The sequence below is a fragment of the Pelobates fuscus genome, chromosome 4 (genome assembly GCF_036172605.1).
Source record: "Pelobates fuscus isolate aPelFus1 chromosome 4, aPelFus1.pri, whole genome shotgun sequence".
Lineage (NCBI taxonomy): Eukaryota > Metazoa > Chordata > Amphibia > Anura > Pelobatidae > Pelobates > Pelobates fuscus.
The window spans coordinates 132,956,310-132,973,439 of NC_086320.1; the positions used below are offsets into that span (position 1 = coordinate 132,956,310).

The following is a 17,130-nucleotide window of genomic DNA, read 5'->3' on the forward strand; positions in this document are numbered from 1 at the left end:
CTATCAGTGATTGGTATACTAACTACGACAGCCTATCGGACTGTAAAAAACTGCTGAAACAAGCATAAACCAGGTTCCTCAAAGCCCCAGCAAAGCACCTATATGAACTTCTTCCTCAAGGATAGCAAGTGGGGTTATCTTGCTCCTCCTCTCAGGGCTAGTACTAAAGGGACATCTGCAGCATGTTATCCCAAGTTGCTATGGGGGTCCTGCATTAAGTGACCCTTGGTAAGGTGCTGTAAACTACAGTTTCCAGGGGAGAGAGGCTGAACTAATAACGTAAACTACAGTTCATGTTGAATTGAAATACAAATTGCAAGGAGGCAGAGTGTGAAATAGAAATGCATGCATCACAAACATATATTTTCTATGCCATGATATTAGATACAAACCTAAGCAATTTAATCATCAGTGGCTACAAAATGTCTTTGCTAGAATATTCAATTTCTAGGTACAAAATATGCCATATAAATTGGTAGAGAAAATGACAGTATGAACATTGAGCATTTGCTCAAATGCATCAAGCCTTTAATCTTTCCTGGAAAATGTGCCCATTCCATTTATTTTAAAAAGTAATTTTCTGCTCACATTTCCCTTTACAGTTTCCTAGACTAACACAATGTATTTATGTAAATACATGTTTATCTTTATTATACAAAATGTGTTATATTGAAAGATCCCTAATTGTAAAAATTGCATCACTATAGGCAATTTTACTGTGCTCCAACAAAAGGACATTATGTTGAAACCACTTATTATTGTCATTTATTTATAAAGTACCAACAAATTTCACACTATTTTTTATAAAAATATATAAACAAACTGGCATATAAAGATTTGAAGGGCAATATTGTGAAGCTTAAAACAGGTGAGGAACAAACTACATTTTAAGGGACGTAAGAGAAGTGTCATTGAAAATAGGAGAAAACAGATTATAGCATATTATTGATTTTAGCTACCATCAGCATTGACTCACTGTAGTGTTATGATGGCTATTCTGTCATCCCTTTGGATTGCATTACATTGGCTCTGCTGTGTTTTGTTAAGTCAGTCAAAGGTCTGGTAACATTGTCTTCTATCTGATTTTTTTTGGCTATGGAAATTGCAACTTGACCTGGTCACAACTGATTGAGGTATACAAGGTAAATAGTTGACTTTGACCTTGGTAACAGCAGAATGAGTCTGACAAAAACTGTTGAAGATTGCCTTTTAAATCACCAGGTAACAATTTTTTTTAATGATTGCATATTTTTAAATTTGTATTTTTATTCGTTTTCATTCATTAACCCCTTAAGGACACATGACATGTCATGATTCCCTTTTATTCCAGAAGTTTGGTCCTTAAGGGGTTAAAGGGGCACTAAACATACCCAGACCACTTCATGTCAATGATCTTGTCAGGATTACAAGTTGATCCACAACGCAGAACTGTCACACCTAGGACTAAGGATAATGTATAACCAGACCTTAGAATGGCCGGACTTAACGTATCCAAAAATAGTCAAAATACTTGCCGAGGTCAGGAACACAGAATCAGACACAACGATGAGGGAAAGCCAAAAGTCAAGGTTAAGAGACTTCGTACTCCTCCTGTCCAGAAACAACCAAAGGAGGAGGGGGAACAACCGGACTTGTGTACCGATTGCAAGCAAGTGGTTTGAGCAAGGACACATGAAAAGTATTAGGTATACGTAAGGACGCTGGAAGGGCCAGAGAATAAGAAACAGACTTGATTTTCCGAATCACATGAAAAGGACTAAGGAACTTCGGAGTAAACTTCATGCTGGGAACCTTCAACCTGATGTTGTGTGAGGATAACCAAACCCGATCACCCACCTGGTAAACTGGATTGGCACACCGTTTATCCGCATGAAACTTAAAGCGAGCAGCCACAGTTTCAATAGCGGAGTAAACTTTACTCCAGTTATCACGAATAGAGGTAAGGTGATTGTCCAGAGTAGGGATAGCCGTATCAGAGTACACAGCAGGGAGAACAGCAGGATGGCAACCCGTATTGACAAAAAATGGACTATGCCCAGATGAGTCATGGGTAGTGTTATTCTTTGCAAATTCGGCCCAAGGCAATAATTCAGCCCAGTTAGACTGTGTACTATTCACGAAGCACCATAAATACAGCTCAAGTGATTGGTTAGCTCTTTCAGCCGTACCATTAGTTTGGGGATGGTAAGCAGAGGAAAATTACAATTCAATGCCCAACTGTTTATTGAATGCCCTCCAGAACCGTGACACAAATTGAGAACCCTTGTCAGACATAATATTTTGACAAATACCAAGTAGCATGACAATATCGCGTATAAATATGTGTTCCATGTGGACAATGGCAATTTTTTAAGTGGAGTAAAGTGTGCCATTTTGGAAAAACGGTCAACTACCATGAGGATGGTTGTATACCAACTGGAACTAGGCAATTCAACAAGGAAATCCATCGATAAATGAGACCATGGGATACTGGGTATAGGAAGTGGCTGTAACAATCCACACAGAAGTTTATGAGGAACCTTTGAAACTGCACAGACAGCGCAGGCTTCTACATAATCTTTAATATCCCTCCTGAGTGACTCCCACCAAAATGACCTGGAAATAGCAGATACTGTTTTATTAATACCCGGATGCCCAGCGGTCACATTGTCATGTCATGGAATACCTTCAGCACCTGTTTCCTGTCAGGCAATGGAATAAACAATTTATCTTGAGGTTTGTTGCAAGGTGCCTGGGGCTGAGCTGCCATGATAGCACGGAGCAAAGGGGATGAAAAAGAAAGGACAGTGGATGCAATAATACACTCAGGAGAAATAATAGGGGATGTCTCGTGTTCTAGATCCGATTCAACATCAAATTACCTAGACAAGGCATCAATTTAATGTTCTTAGTACTGGGTCTGTAGGTGATAACAAAGTTAAAGCAAGACAAACATAATGACCATCTAGCTTGTCTAGAAGGCAGACATTTGGCATCCCCAATATATGCCAGGTTCTTGTGATCAGTAATAATCAGAATGGGATCCTTGGAACCCTTCAAAAGATGTCGCCATTCCTTAAGCACTAGAATGATTGCTAACAGTTCTCTATTACCAATTTCATAGTTACTCTTGGTAGGAGACAACTTTCTTGGAGAAGTAACCACAAGGATTCAAAGGGGCCTCCTGACTCTCTCTCTCTCTCAGAAAGAACAGCCTTGACCCCTGTCTTGGAGGTGTCAACCTCAAGTAGGAAATATTTACTAGTGTCAGGATATCTTAATATGTCAGCAGATGCAAACATTTGTTTAAGAAGCTCAAAAGCCTCTTAAGCTTCTTTAGGCCATATGGTACAATTAGCCCCCTTGCATGTCATATTGGTGATGGGGGCTATTACCATAGAGAAACCTTTGATGAATCTCCTATAATAGTTAGAGAAACCAATAAACCTTTAGATGGCTTTTAACCCATCGGGTAACGGCCAGTGTAGAACAGCCTCTAGTTTGCGAGGATCCATTTGGAAACCAGAGGCAGAAATATTATACCTCAAAAACTGAACCTCATGCTGATCAAATATGCATTTCTCAAGTTTACAATAAAGTCCATTATCAAGCAATGTTTGTAATACTTGTTTAACATGTTCATGATGAGTCTGGAGGTCTGGAGAATAAATAAGGAAATCATCCAGGTAAACTAGAACAAATGAATAGATATAGTCCCTGAGTACATCGTTAATAAAATCCTGAAAAACAGCCGGAGCATTGCATAATCCGAAGGGCATGACAAGGTATTCATAGTACCCACTATGTGTTAAATGTCGTCTTCCATTCGTGATCCTCCCTAATCCTCACCAAATTGTATGCACTCATAAGGTCAAGTTTGGTAAAGATCTTAGCACCCTGGAGTCTATCAAACAATTTGGGTATAAGGGGAATGGGATAGGCATTCTTTATAGTAATCTTGTTTAATGCCCTGTAGTCAATGCAAGGATGTAACTCTCTATCTTTTTTAGCTACAAAAAAGAATCCTTCTCCAGCAGGCGAGGATGATTTACGTATATGGCCTTTTTTTTAACGATTCTTTGATGTACTCATCCATAATCTTACTTTCTTGTGGGGATAGGGCATATACTGCCCCCTTAGGAGGCATAGTCCCAGGCAACAGATTAATTGAGCTATCGTATGACCTGTGTGGAGGAAGAACATCAGTTTGGCTTTTACTAAACGCCTCCCTAACCTCTCAATACTGTACGGGAATTTCGGGGATCAGAGACATAGCAGCAGCTACCTCAGATGCCAAAGTATGAAATTCTATGGCATGATCTGAGATAGACCGGTTCCCTTGTTTGATTATGCATTAAGGCAGTGGAGGCGCCTTCCTCCCTGCCTAATGGTTCAAACATCAGTTTGAATTCCGCAAAGGAATTCCTGGTAATAATGAGCAATACTCCTATTAGTTTCCCATAATGGATTAGCCCAAGTTAAGGCCATACCTTTAAGTTGGTTCATCAGATACCCAATCTTAGCTCTATCTGAAGGAAATTAACCAGGTGAGGCCTCAAAGTGGTACTCAATCTGATTGAGAAATCCACTACATTCCTGGATATTACCATAAAAATGCAGGGGAGGAGATAAGCAGATTGTTAGTGCCTTATATACTATAGGTGGAGTTACATTAGGCAGCGGTGACATAATTGGAGAAGCCTCAGGTTGTAAATGAGTCGTCCTAGTAAGGAGTGTGCTAAAAGCCTGGGCAAATTGATCCATATGGTGATCATTCTCCTCTAGCTTTCTCTCACAAACTGCTGACACAATTCTGCAGGATATATGGCCCTGTTGAAATGTCAGGATTACCAGTTGATCCAGCATGCAGAACTGTGTCACACCTAGGACTAAGGATAACGTATAACCGGACCTTAGAATGGCCAGACTTAAGGTATCCGAGAATAATCAAAATATTTTGCCGAGGTCAGGAACACAGAATCAGACACAACGATGAGGGAAAGCCAAAAGTCAATGATACCAGAATTCAGGGAAGTCAAAACGAAGCCAAAGTCATATACCAGAAAATCAAGATTGAAAAGCAATTACCAGGTTTCCATGTGCATGATTGCTGCTCAGCCCAAAACCCTCCTGTGGATCTGATTGTCCATGACTGGCCTTTGACCCCAAAAGCAATTACCAGGTTTCCATATGCATGATTGCTGCTCGGCACAACTTTTCCTGTCAGGACGGTAAATGCCATTAACCACCTTTTTATGTGCAGATGAATATGTGACAGATCAGTCCTTTTAACCCTGCAATGTAAAACATTAGAGTTTTTTTTAGAAACTATAATGGATTACATTCACTTCTAGAGGCCATCTTTATGACAGTGACAAGAGGCGCTTCTGCAGCACTGACCAGGTCACAATTGGTCACAGGACATAGAAGCCCATAGCAAAACATTGAATGCAATGCTTACATATGAGGAAACTTGGATGTGTATCAGGTCCCCAATGTGTATCAGTTCTCCAATGCTACTCTATGAGGAGTATTGGATTGGACCACACCAGAGGAAGCACTTCCTTCTCGATGACTTCACGGGAGGTGAGCAGTACTAAGGGAGCCTCAGCACTGGAAAAAGGTAAGTAAAACTTTTATATTCTTAAGTTTTAGAGCACCCAAGGGTCCTCTATTGAATTAGAGGCAGGGACACTCTAACATTAGTAATGCTGCTTTGTATTCATAACGCTACTTTGTCCCTTTAAACGCTGCATTCAGTGGTGAATACTATAACCCCATTGTATACGTTATATGTTGGGAGCACATTTTTAAGGTTGCACGTACATCTGACTAGTGTACACTCCTGGATCTTTATTTTTGTTGTTTTAAATTGAGGAAACTAATACTTTATTAATAATGTCCAAACTTATCTTGCACAAACAATATACAGTATTAGTAGCACCTACCTTGTCCTGCATAAACATCTAACTTTATTAATAGCTAACCTTGCACTGTGTGAATAATGTTTAATCTTGTTTGTATTATAGAATGTGTGACACAGGAGAGGGACTATTTACCTTCCAAACAAGAGAAGGGGAAATGATTTATCAGAAAGTTCATTCTGCTACGCTAGCTATTGCAGAACAGCATGAACGGCTAATGATGGAGCTTGAGAAAAAGGCAAGAGTAAGTATATTATTTGTTTCAATTTATCATTTTTATGATATAAAAATGTATTTCATATAATGTGTAATATTTGTTGCATAATGATTATATAGTTTCTTGTGTAAACTAATCTGTGTATGTTTATTTTCATTTCCTGTTTTTGTTACATTAAAATCTTCTAGATACAATCTTTTTAATATTTTTTCATAAGTTACTATCTTGGGATCATACTTTGCAAAACTGCAGATATTTTATACTTTGCTAATTTCAGAAAACTTTCAGATCACACTTAACATAATATTTGTAAAAACACAAGTAGAATCTACACAAGCTACTGGAAACTGATAAAATTACAAAATGCAAGTTGAGGCATTAAAATAATTTATTATGTAGCAAGTCTTAGCTCATTGCTCATCTGTTTTTAACCTGTCTATTTCCACACTAACATTTTTCTATTGTTTTAAAAACACATAATAATAATAAAATGATAAAATAAAGAATGAAAAATAGAAGGGAGAACACATAAAGAAAAAAAGAAAAATATAAGCACCAGAAAAAAAATAAAGCAAGTAAAGCAACAGTTAGATCAATTTACTGAGTACCAAAAAAATGTGTATCTGACAAAATAATTTACTCTAGGAAGTCAGCAAAATGATCAGTAAGGCTTTCTGACAACTTCTTGGCACACTTCGAACAGAAAACGTCCCATGCTTGTTGCTTGTGTCAAATATTGCTAAACCATTCTCATTGGCACATAAACAAACATACATGCTGTATAACTACATATATTAAATAAATTAATAACAAGTAAGACAGAGGTCAGACGTTTCTTGTATTTGACCACCAGGTTTGAACACATTTCAGGAGGGATTTTTCCCACTCCTCCTTGAAGATCCTCTCAAAGTCATTAAGGTTTTGAGGCTGACGTTTGGCAACTCAAACCTTCAGCTCCTTGTGCCACTCCTTTGTTGCCTTGGCTGTGTGTTTTGGGTCAATGCCCTTGCTAAGGGAAGGAGGTTCACACCCAAGATTTGATGGGCCCCATCCATCGTCCCTTTTGATGCGGTGCAGTTGTCCTGTCCACTTAGCAGAAAAATACTCCAAAGCATAATGTTTCCACTTCCATGTTTGATTAGGGGGATGGTGTTCTTGGGGCCATAGGCAGCATTCCTCCTCCTCCAAACATGGTGAGTTGAGTTGATGCTGTGTTCTTTTTTGGTCTCATCTGACCACAACACTTTCACCCAGTTCTCCTCTGAATCATTCATTTGTTTTTTGGCAAACTTCAGACGGGCCTGTACACGTTCTTTCTTGTAGCCCATTCCAGCTTTGTGTAGGTCTACAATCTTGTCCCTGACATCCTAAGACAGCTCTTTGATCTTGGCCATGGTGGAGAGTTTGGAATCTGATTGATTGCTTCTGTGGACAGATGTCTTTTATACAGGTAACGAGTTGGGATTAGGAGCACTCTCTTTAAAAGAGTGCTCCTAATCTCGGCTTGTTACCTGTATAATCTTGCTGATTGATAGGAGATCAAATACTTGTTTCACTCATTGAAAATGCAAATCAATTTATAACTTTTTTGACATTTGTTTTTCTGGATTTTTTTCGTTATTCTGTCTCTCACTGTTAAAATACATCTACCATTAAAATTATAGACTGATAATTTTTTTTGTCAGTGAACAAACATTCAAAATCAGCAGAGGATCAACTATTTTTTCCCTCACTGTATGTTTGTGCTGGTGATTTGCTGAATAGCTTATTCATTTTATTTGCTTTTTGTAATTCATTGGCCTGTGATTCTAGTCTTCTTGTTTGTTTAATATAGCTCTTGGAAATTGGATTTGATTCTGGCAAGGAGCATATTGGTGTCTGTCATGACAGGCCAATAATATAATGTTACTTCTTCCAAGATGTTCATCATATTGTCCTTGTCTGTTTGGATGTTATCTGCTCATTTGATGAGGGCAAATATTAACTATAGTGACATTATTATGTGTTGGTCTAGTTCTTCTTTTTTATGTTTGGCAAGTTAACCCCCATGAGGTACTGAGCAATAAGTACATATTTGCCTGAACAATAACAGGCAAAATCACTACAGCATTTTTAGATGTTTCTAACCATTCCTAGAAAGTGCTGGCTGGCAACCGCTCAGGTCTGTACATGTAGTTATTCACTTATCGATATAATCTTATCACCATAACAACTACTTTGTACCTCTCAGTTTTTAATTTTCTTTTTTCATAAATTATTATAGTTAGGGCATTGTGTTTAATTGCAGACTATTTTTCCTTCACATTAACACAAATACATTATGAGTTTTTGATGCTGGCTTATCTGTCTAGAGCAGACTTCATCAAACTCCGGCCCTCCAGATGTTGCTGAACTACAACTGCCATGATTCTATTAATGAAATAGATAGGCTGAGAATCATGGGAGTTGTAGTTCAGCAACATTTGGAGGGTTGGAGTCTAGGGAAGCCTGGTCTAGAGGTTAATTAGGGATTATTCCAGCCTCGGTTAGGGAATAATCAAAATTGTATTAAAGATAGGAGGCGAATATTTGCTTTACCTTCTCTACTGAAACCTCCAGCAGCAAAGAAAGAGTTAACAGAACAAAACAACCAATCAGAACAAAATAACATCAATATAAAACCACTTACACAGACCCTCCCACTTCCTCTTTCTTTGATGAGGTCGAGCAGGAGAGCATGAAGACCAAACAAAACCAACTGTATATGGCACACTCAGATGAGAAACCGCCATATCCAGAACAACTTTAGATTACACTGGAAGGAAAAAGAAACATCGTGAAAGTAAACTGCCAATGCAGAATGTCACACCATACACAATCAGCACATCAGTGGAATATAACACAATAAATAAATGCACACAGACAACAAAAACAGCAGTAACGAAAATGTGTTAATTAATAAAACATGAGACCATACATTACAAAGCATACAACAATACCCCGATTAACACAACAGCAAAAAACAAAACCGATTCCAGGGTGGGAAACAGTAAGGGGAGGAAATATTCACCTCCTGTCTTTAATAACATTTAGATTATTCCCTCACCGAGGCTAGAATAATCCCACATTTTATGGCAAGACAGGAGGCTTCATATTTGCAATTTTAACGCCCAGGCATAAAGACAGAAGAAACATGAGATCGCGGATGGAAATAAAAGGTACGGAAAGTCGATTCCCTAGACCAATCAGCGGCGTTGAGAATATTCGTAAGGGACCCACTGGCTTCTAGAGCTGCTGAAGCTGCAGAGCCCCAAAGCGAATGCGCCCCAAAGGAATTTGCCACACCAGCCGATGAAAGAATCCATTGACTGCAATGTCTAGTTAATAAATCAGTTAACTCACTTTATATGCCTTTTTTGAGAGGTGGAGCAGGGAATGCTTTAGAATTATATAACTGCAGGCACCTGACATGTAATGTCAGGTTATGGGAAAAAAATGTTTGTTTCTGTTTTCATTTCCTCAAAAAGAGATTTGTGTTGAGCTTACGTTTCTATATTGCATCTTCATTACACATTTACGAGTCACTGTCTTATGAGACTGCATATGTTTTCATTTTTTTTTCGTTATGTTAAGGTTGTGTAGAAAAGTTGTGTTTATCATAGAATCTGTCAGCTTAATTTCCTAGAGCCCAATGGGCTTGTTTTTGGTGTTTAGCCAAAATTGCCATTTAACTTTTCTGCAATGCCAGTTAGTACAGGGTTCCATCTGAAGCACAATTTCACAGGCATAAAACCCGTTTTAATTGTGTCTTAGTGAGACTTTGTAAAGTTTCACTAGAAGAGCTTTGCCAGCACAATTAACCCTCTCAGTGCTACAGTGGAGAACAGTGAAAGGGAAAATCAAATGGTACATACTGATCCTGTAATTTACATAATAAATGGAAATTGTTGCAGTGACCTCTCCTCTTTCTCCATGTCATGGATTGCTGGATGGAGAGCAGATGCCCAGAATATTTATAAAATATATTGGAGCCCTCAAGGACTCAGGAGATGCATATTTTTATGTTTACTATTAATATAAAAGGCCAGGAAGTACCCAGGAAGTGAAAATCTGGTGGCTGGAGTCCAAAAGTTCCTAGTCATTATCCCTAATTCTGACCCTACCCCCTTCATTGCAATGAATAGTGATGGGGGCCCAATAATCATTGTGACAGACCCCTCTGTCCCTGGATTTTATATTTCTCATTATGTGTTCATTGGTCTGTTCGGTAAAGTTATGCACAGTATGATAGTATTCGAATAACCAAACTAATTACCGAATGACTGACCACCCCGCAAGTGGAGTGTGCTGCTCGTTAACCTCCCAGAAGCTGTTTTTAACTGCAGCTTAATTGACGAATGGCTGGGTGGTCGTCGTTCGTGTGAACGAACACGTGGCGCCGGCCATCTCAAACTGTTGAACAGCCAGTTTTCGTTGAGCGCATGGAACTGTTTTCGGGCACTCGGTCACACGAACACTGCTGGGACTTCCACAACGTTCGGTACATTGAAGCCCATGAACAAGAGACACTGGAGAATCAGATACATGAACAGTCCTTTTGTTATTTTAATGTGTTTCTCTACTCCCGAAATAGACCCAGTTCAACTTATGGAACTATTCTGGGCAGTAGCCTTGTGGGCGGCCGGGCAGAAATCAGACCTCCAGCTAACTTTTGAAACCCTGAACCAAACTGGGTGAATTTTAAGTATGTTGTTGCCCCAGATCGGGGCTATCAGGAAATGTATATTTTATGGGGTTCTCTTATGTTTTTTTTATTTTTTTTAATGTGTAAAATACTTTTATTTTTTGTTTGGAGATAATTGAGTTGATGCAGTAATTAACTCAATTATCTCCCAAACAGAGGGGAGGGATTGTGCACACTGTTTGGGAGTGACTGAATGTAAAACTGTTTTTATTGGCTTGTTGATCCTGTGTCCCTGTGCCCCACAAGGTCCACCTGGGTGGTAATCTTGTGGGGAAAACGGTATAAAAGGCCAGTGTGCCTCATTAAACTTTCAGTTCCTGATTTACCCTCAACACAGAGCCTTGTCTCGTGCTTGTAGAGAAAAGCTATACCTGCTGCAATCCCTGCTCCTGGGATTGCTCTTTGGAGTACTTTGGAGTACTATAATCAGCTCCTAAGAGCTGTTCCTGCTCTACTCTACAGCCTTCCTCTCACATCAGGGGAGAAAGGACATCTCTTGGCGGCGAAAACCCCTCACTCTATCGGGGTGCCGCTACAATCATAATAAATCTTTTTTTTTGTTGTATTTCTGATTTTTTTTTTCATTGATTATGTGAGATTCTGGTATTTTTATGTCTTAAGTCACAGTGGTGAATGATGACTTTTTTTGTCAAAAAAAGAAAAAAATAAGCCCTTGCTACTTGTAAAATAGACTCACATGTTGGCAATAGATATAAACTTAAAGGGAAACTATAATGCCAGGAAAACAAACGATGTCCCTCGGCGCTGGCTCAGCTCTGCCCACGCTTCTCCCCTGCCACCGGATGCTGGCCGGGGAGACCTAATACGCTTGCGCGGTAATGTCCTTACGCGCATTAGACCTCCCCATAGGACAGCATTATTCAATACTTTCCTATGGGGATTCCGGCGACGCTCGACATCCTCATGCAGAGCGTGGGGACGTTGAACGTCATTTAAACACTTTTGGTGCTGTAAGAATCCGGAAGCACCTTCTAGCAGCTGTCTGAGAGAGGTGGGATTAGCCCTGTAATCAAAACACTGCAGTTTCTTCAAAACAACAGTGTTTTGACTAACAGGGCTAAGTAGAGAGGGGCAAGGCACCCAAATCACTCCAATGGGCAGAAGTGGTCTGGGTGCCAACAGTATCCCGTTAATATATGATGTGGGATAAGCTTGCTACCTGATGTTCATATTTATGTATGATGACCATATTTACAGTATAATTATAGTGGGTGTACATCTCAAGTACCGGAAAATTAAAAAATGCACTCTGGAAGCGCTTCTGACCATTAAATTAAATATGGTCTTATAAAACAAGTGGTGCTTCCAACCAAATACGGTTTAAAGATGACTGCCTTCATAGCACCAGATGCACTAAACAGAGATATTGACTTATCTGTATACCGTATATACTCGAGTATAAGCCGACCCGAATATAAGCCGAGGCCCCTAATTTTACCACAAAAAACTGGGAAAACGTATTGACTCGAGTATAAGACTAGGGTGGGAAATGCAGCAGCTACTGGTAAATTTCTAAATAAAATTAGATACTAAAAAATTATGTTAATTGAATATTTATTTACAGTGTGTGTGTATAATGAATGCAGTGTGTGTGTATGAATGCAGTGTGTGCGTATGAATGCAGTGTGTGTGTATGAGTGCAGTGTGTGTGTATGGGTGCAGTATGAGTGCAGGGTGTGTGTATGAGTGCAGTGTGTGTATGAGTGCAGTGTGTGGGTATGAGTGTAGTGTGTGTGTATGAGTGCAGTGTGTGTGTATGAGTGCAGTGTGTGTGTATGGGTGCAGTGTGTGTGTATGGGTGCAGTGTGTGTGTATGGGTGCAGTGTGTGTGTATGGGTGCAGTATGAGTGCAGGGTGTGTGTATGAGTGCAGTGTGTGTATGAGTGCAGTGTGTGTGTATGAGTGCAGTGTGTGTGTATGAATGCAGTGTGTGTGTGTGTGAGTGTAGTGTGTGTATATGAATGCCGTGTGTGTATATGAATGAAGTGTGAGTGTGTGTGATGCAGTGTGTGTTTGTGTATGTGTTGGTGGGGGGTGGGCATTTCGATTATTGTTATTTTATTAATTATTAATTTAATTTTTTTTGTTCTATTATTATTTATTTTTAAATTATTATTTTAATATTATTTTTATTTTATAAATATTATTTTATTTTATTATTTTATTTTATTAATATTTATTTTTTTCGTCCCCCCTCCCTGCTTGAAACATGGCAGGGAGGGGGGCTCTCCTTCCCTGGTGGTCCAGTGGCATTGGCAGTTCAGTGGGGGGGAGGGGGTCTGGCAGGGAGCACTTACCTCGCCTGCAGCTCCTGTCAGCTCCCTTCTCCTCCACGCCGGTCCGGTCAGCTCCCCTGTCAGCTCACACTGTAAGTCTCGCGAGAGCCGCACTATGACCCCGCTGCTCTCACGAGACTTACACTGGGAGCTGACAGAGGTGCTGAACGGACCGGCGCGGAGGAGAAGGGAGCTGACAGGAGCTGCAGGAGAGGTAAGTAAACGCTCTGCAGCCCCCACTCTGTATTATGGCAATGTAAATTGCCATAATACAGACACTGACTCGAGTATAAGCCGAGTTGGGGTTTTTCAGCACAAAAAATGTGCTGAAAAACTCGGCTTATACTCGAGTATATACGGTACCTCACAAAAGAAAACATTACCAGCTATATCACATGTAATCTTTTATGACAGTTTTCTCTTATGTTATTCAGTAACTAATTCCACCCAGCCTCTCTCTTCCTATGTTTTTAGAAATTTTTCTGTATCTGCCAAAAAAATAAATAAAAATGTTGTCACTGCTATACGAATGGATGTTCTAAATGTGTATTCGATATTTTCAAGTTGAGAATCATAATGCTAATTAACTGGCAAGATTCAGCTGTGAATCTCGAGCTGATTATTTATGAGTGCCCTATTATTTATTAAACACAATCCAATTGGATTAGTGTTAATCTTTGCTGGAATTAAATACCAGGAATGCACTTCACCATTGATATAAATGCAAATTATAAAAAGAGAAAATAGATATTGCAGATACTAAATTATATTACACTTTGCATGTATTCCAGCCTTTTACAATTTAATACTACCAATAAATATATACATTGTCATTCTACAATAAAGGTAAAATTGAGATATGACCTTGAAGTCATTCCCCCCTGCAATGCAAATATGGGGAGAAAAGCAACAAAACATAGTATTATATTACAAATATACAAAAATAAGTACTGCGCCCAAACTCCCACTACTTCTGGGCAGAAACAATGACACATCAGTCCCACTACAGCTCATGAAAACCCCAAATCCACAATCTCAGTTGATTAGAATATTATATGCAATCAATAAAACAAGGAGAGTACGTAGAACAATATCGGACCTCTGAAAAGTATAAGCATGCATATGGACTCAGTACTTGGTTTGGGCCCCTTTTGCAGCAATTACTGCCTCAATGCGGCGTGGCATGGAAGCTATCAGCCTGTGGCACTGCTAAGGTGTTATGGAAGACCAGGATGCTTCAATAGCGGCCTTCAACTCTTCTGCATTGTTCGGTCTCATGTCTCTCATCTTTCTCTTGGCAATGCCCCATAGATTCTCTATGGGGTTCAGGTCAGGCAAGTTTGCTGGCCAATCAAGCACAGTAATCCCACGGCCATTGAACCAGGCTTTGGTGCTTTTGGCAGTGTGGGTAGGTGCCAAGTCCTGCTGGAAAATGAAGTCAGCATCCCCATAAAGCTCGTCTGCGGAAGGAAGCATGAAGTGCTCCAGAATCTACTGGTAGACGACTGCGTTGAACCTGGACTTAATGAAGCACATTTTTTTCTTTAGCCCAGATAAGACGCTTCTGACGTTGTTTGTTGTTCGGGAGCAGCTTGACAAGAGGAATACAACATCTGAAGCCCATGTCCCAGATCTGTCTGTGTGGTGGCTCTTGATGCTCTGACTCCATCCTCAGTCCACTCCTTGTGAAAGTCTCCAACACTTTTGAATGGCCTTTTCCTGACAATCCTCTCCAGGCTGTGGTCATCCCTGCTGCTTGTGCACCTTTTTCTTCCACACTTTTCCCTTCCACATAACATTCTATTAATGTCCTTTGAGCACTTTGGAAACATCCAACTTCCTTCGCAATTACCTTTTGAGGCTTTCCCTCCTTATGGAGGGTGTCAATGATGGTTTTTCTGCACAACTGTCAGGTCAGCAGTCTTCCCCATGATTTTGATTCCTACTGAACCAGACTTAGAGACCATTTAAAGGCTCAGAAACCCTTTGCAGATGTTATGGCTTACTTAGCTGATTAGAGTGGGACACTGTGAGCCTAGAATAGTGCACCTTTTCACAATATTCTAATTTACTGAGATTGTGGATTTGGGGTTTTCATGAGCTGTAAGCCATAATGATCACACTTATGACAAATCACGGCTTGAACTATCTTACTTTGCATGTAATGCGTCTCTCTCATATATTAGTTTCCCCTTTTACTTTGCATTACTGAAATAAATGAACTTTTGCACAATATTCTAATTTTTCGAGTATCACCTGTACTGGAGGCAAGAGCGGCAGATGGCAGGCCCCAGGAATAGGCAATTCATTCTGAAATGCTTTGCCTACTTAAAATATGGGGTTGCCGGTGCAATGTAGACACCATAAACATTGTAGTAGTTATAGTATTTGGAGTGTTCCTCTAAGCAGATGCATTTTTCCTATAGTTGTCAGAATGTCTCCACATCAAGGGTTAATTCTGTTTACTTTCTTTCACTAATTGTTGCCACAAGTTAATGTTAATTGATTCAGATTGCCTTGACCAACTTCCTAGTTAAACCCAGCTCTGTGGGATATCCTGTGCTTGAATATTGAGTCTCCCTGGCCTGTTGTGCATGTGTATTATATCATTTCCTTTTAACCTTGGTTCATCCATGTAATTGTTTTGATACTGCTGTTGGTTTGTTGCGTTCTGAGCTCATCTCTCAAATTCTTACTACACCTATGGATTACCCCTTTGTGCCTGGCTTTAACTTTATCGGTTCCCTGCTCTTGGTAACCAAACCTATCTTTTCATTTTTCTGCATATTGGAACCTCCGATTCAACTTCCAGTTAAACTTCAACTTGCATTACTTTGTGTCTCCACTTCAACAAAGACTTATACTCTTTCAAACTCGCAATCTGCCTTTTAATCATACTAGACATTGTATATCCTCCTCCTAGTCTCCATTCTGGAACTTACACACTATGCTGTTCCACCCCTATCTAGCCTCCTATTCGATCTGCTAATTTGAGTATTCAGTATTGGCTTATTTTGTATAACTGTATAGCAGTGCCTTCGCTTCATTTATTCATTATTTTAACCAACTATAAAATGTGGAGTTCAAGTAGGTCTCTTGTCAATGGTATATATGTATGCCTTCTGTTTGCATTATACTATTAAAAGGGATAATGCTTGTTTTCTAATTGACTTATTTAATTTAAGCTTATGATTTATATAGGCTCAAACGGCATTGTCTATACCAGCCATCACAAAGTAAAGTCTTTTGATTTACCACTGAAGTTATTGTGTCCTATTGTGTTCAAATATCACACCTTCACAATCAGAAATTGTGACATAACCCAGAACTGAGCAATATAGAGTTGAGCTCAATAACACTGTCAATTGAGGATTATTCTAAGCCTTGGTGAAGAAATAATCTAAATTTTATTAAAGACAGGAGGCAAATACTTGCTTATACCTTCTTTACTCAACCCCTCCTGCAGCAGAAAAAAAGTTAATATAGTCAAAAGAAAACAACCAATCAATGTTACACGATTAAGGCATCACGGCCAAATAGTCATATTTTTGTTTATTCCTTTGGATTATAATAAAAGTATATTCACCCTACACTGTGAAGCCTGTTGCTCTTTACTTCTGTATGAAATGTGTTGTCACATAAACATATCTAAGACAGTCTAAAAATCTGTATCAAATTTTAACCAATCCCAAGAATCAAAAATCAATAGCATAAACACCCTTCATAACATGAAGAAACAAAGACAAATTTGGAGGGAAAGAAAAACAAGGGGAAAATATTCTTACTGTATTTAGTAAAATTTTGATTATTTCATCACCAAGACTAGAATAATCCTCAATTTTACGAGACAGGATTCATCATATTTGCAATTTTAACACCCCAAAGCAAAAGCAAAAGAAGTATGATAGTGAGGACAGAAATAAAATATTCAAAAAGTAGAGACCAGGGACCAATCCTCCAGGGTCAGAATCTCAGATAAAGAACCACCCA

The 17,130-nt window shown here is 39.3% G+C and overlaps 1 protein-coding gene across 1 annotated transcript in view; it reads left to right on the forward strand.

The window, feature by feature from the left end:
- The window catches only part of DOK6 (docking protein 6), a 520,118-nt gene that overhangs the window by 483,794 nt on the left and 19,194 nt on the right, over window positions 1-17,130 (forward strand). Inside the window, exon 6 of the mRNA XM_063453051.1 lies at window positions 6,009-6,147. Coding sequence (XP_063309121.1) covers window positions 6,009-6,147 — 139 coding nt within the window. The remainder of the gene's footprint in view (window positions 1-6,008; window positions 6,148-17,130) is intronic.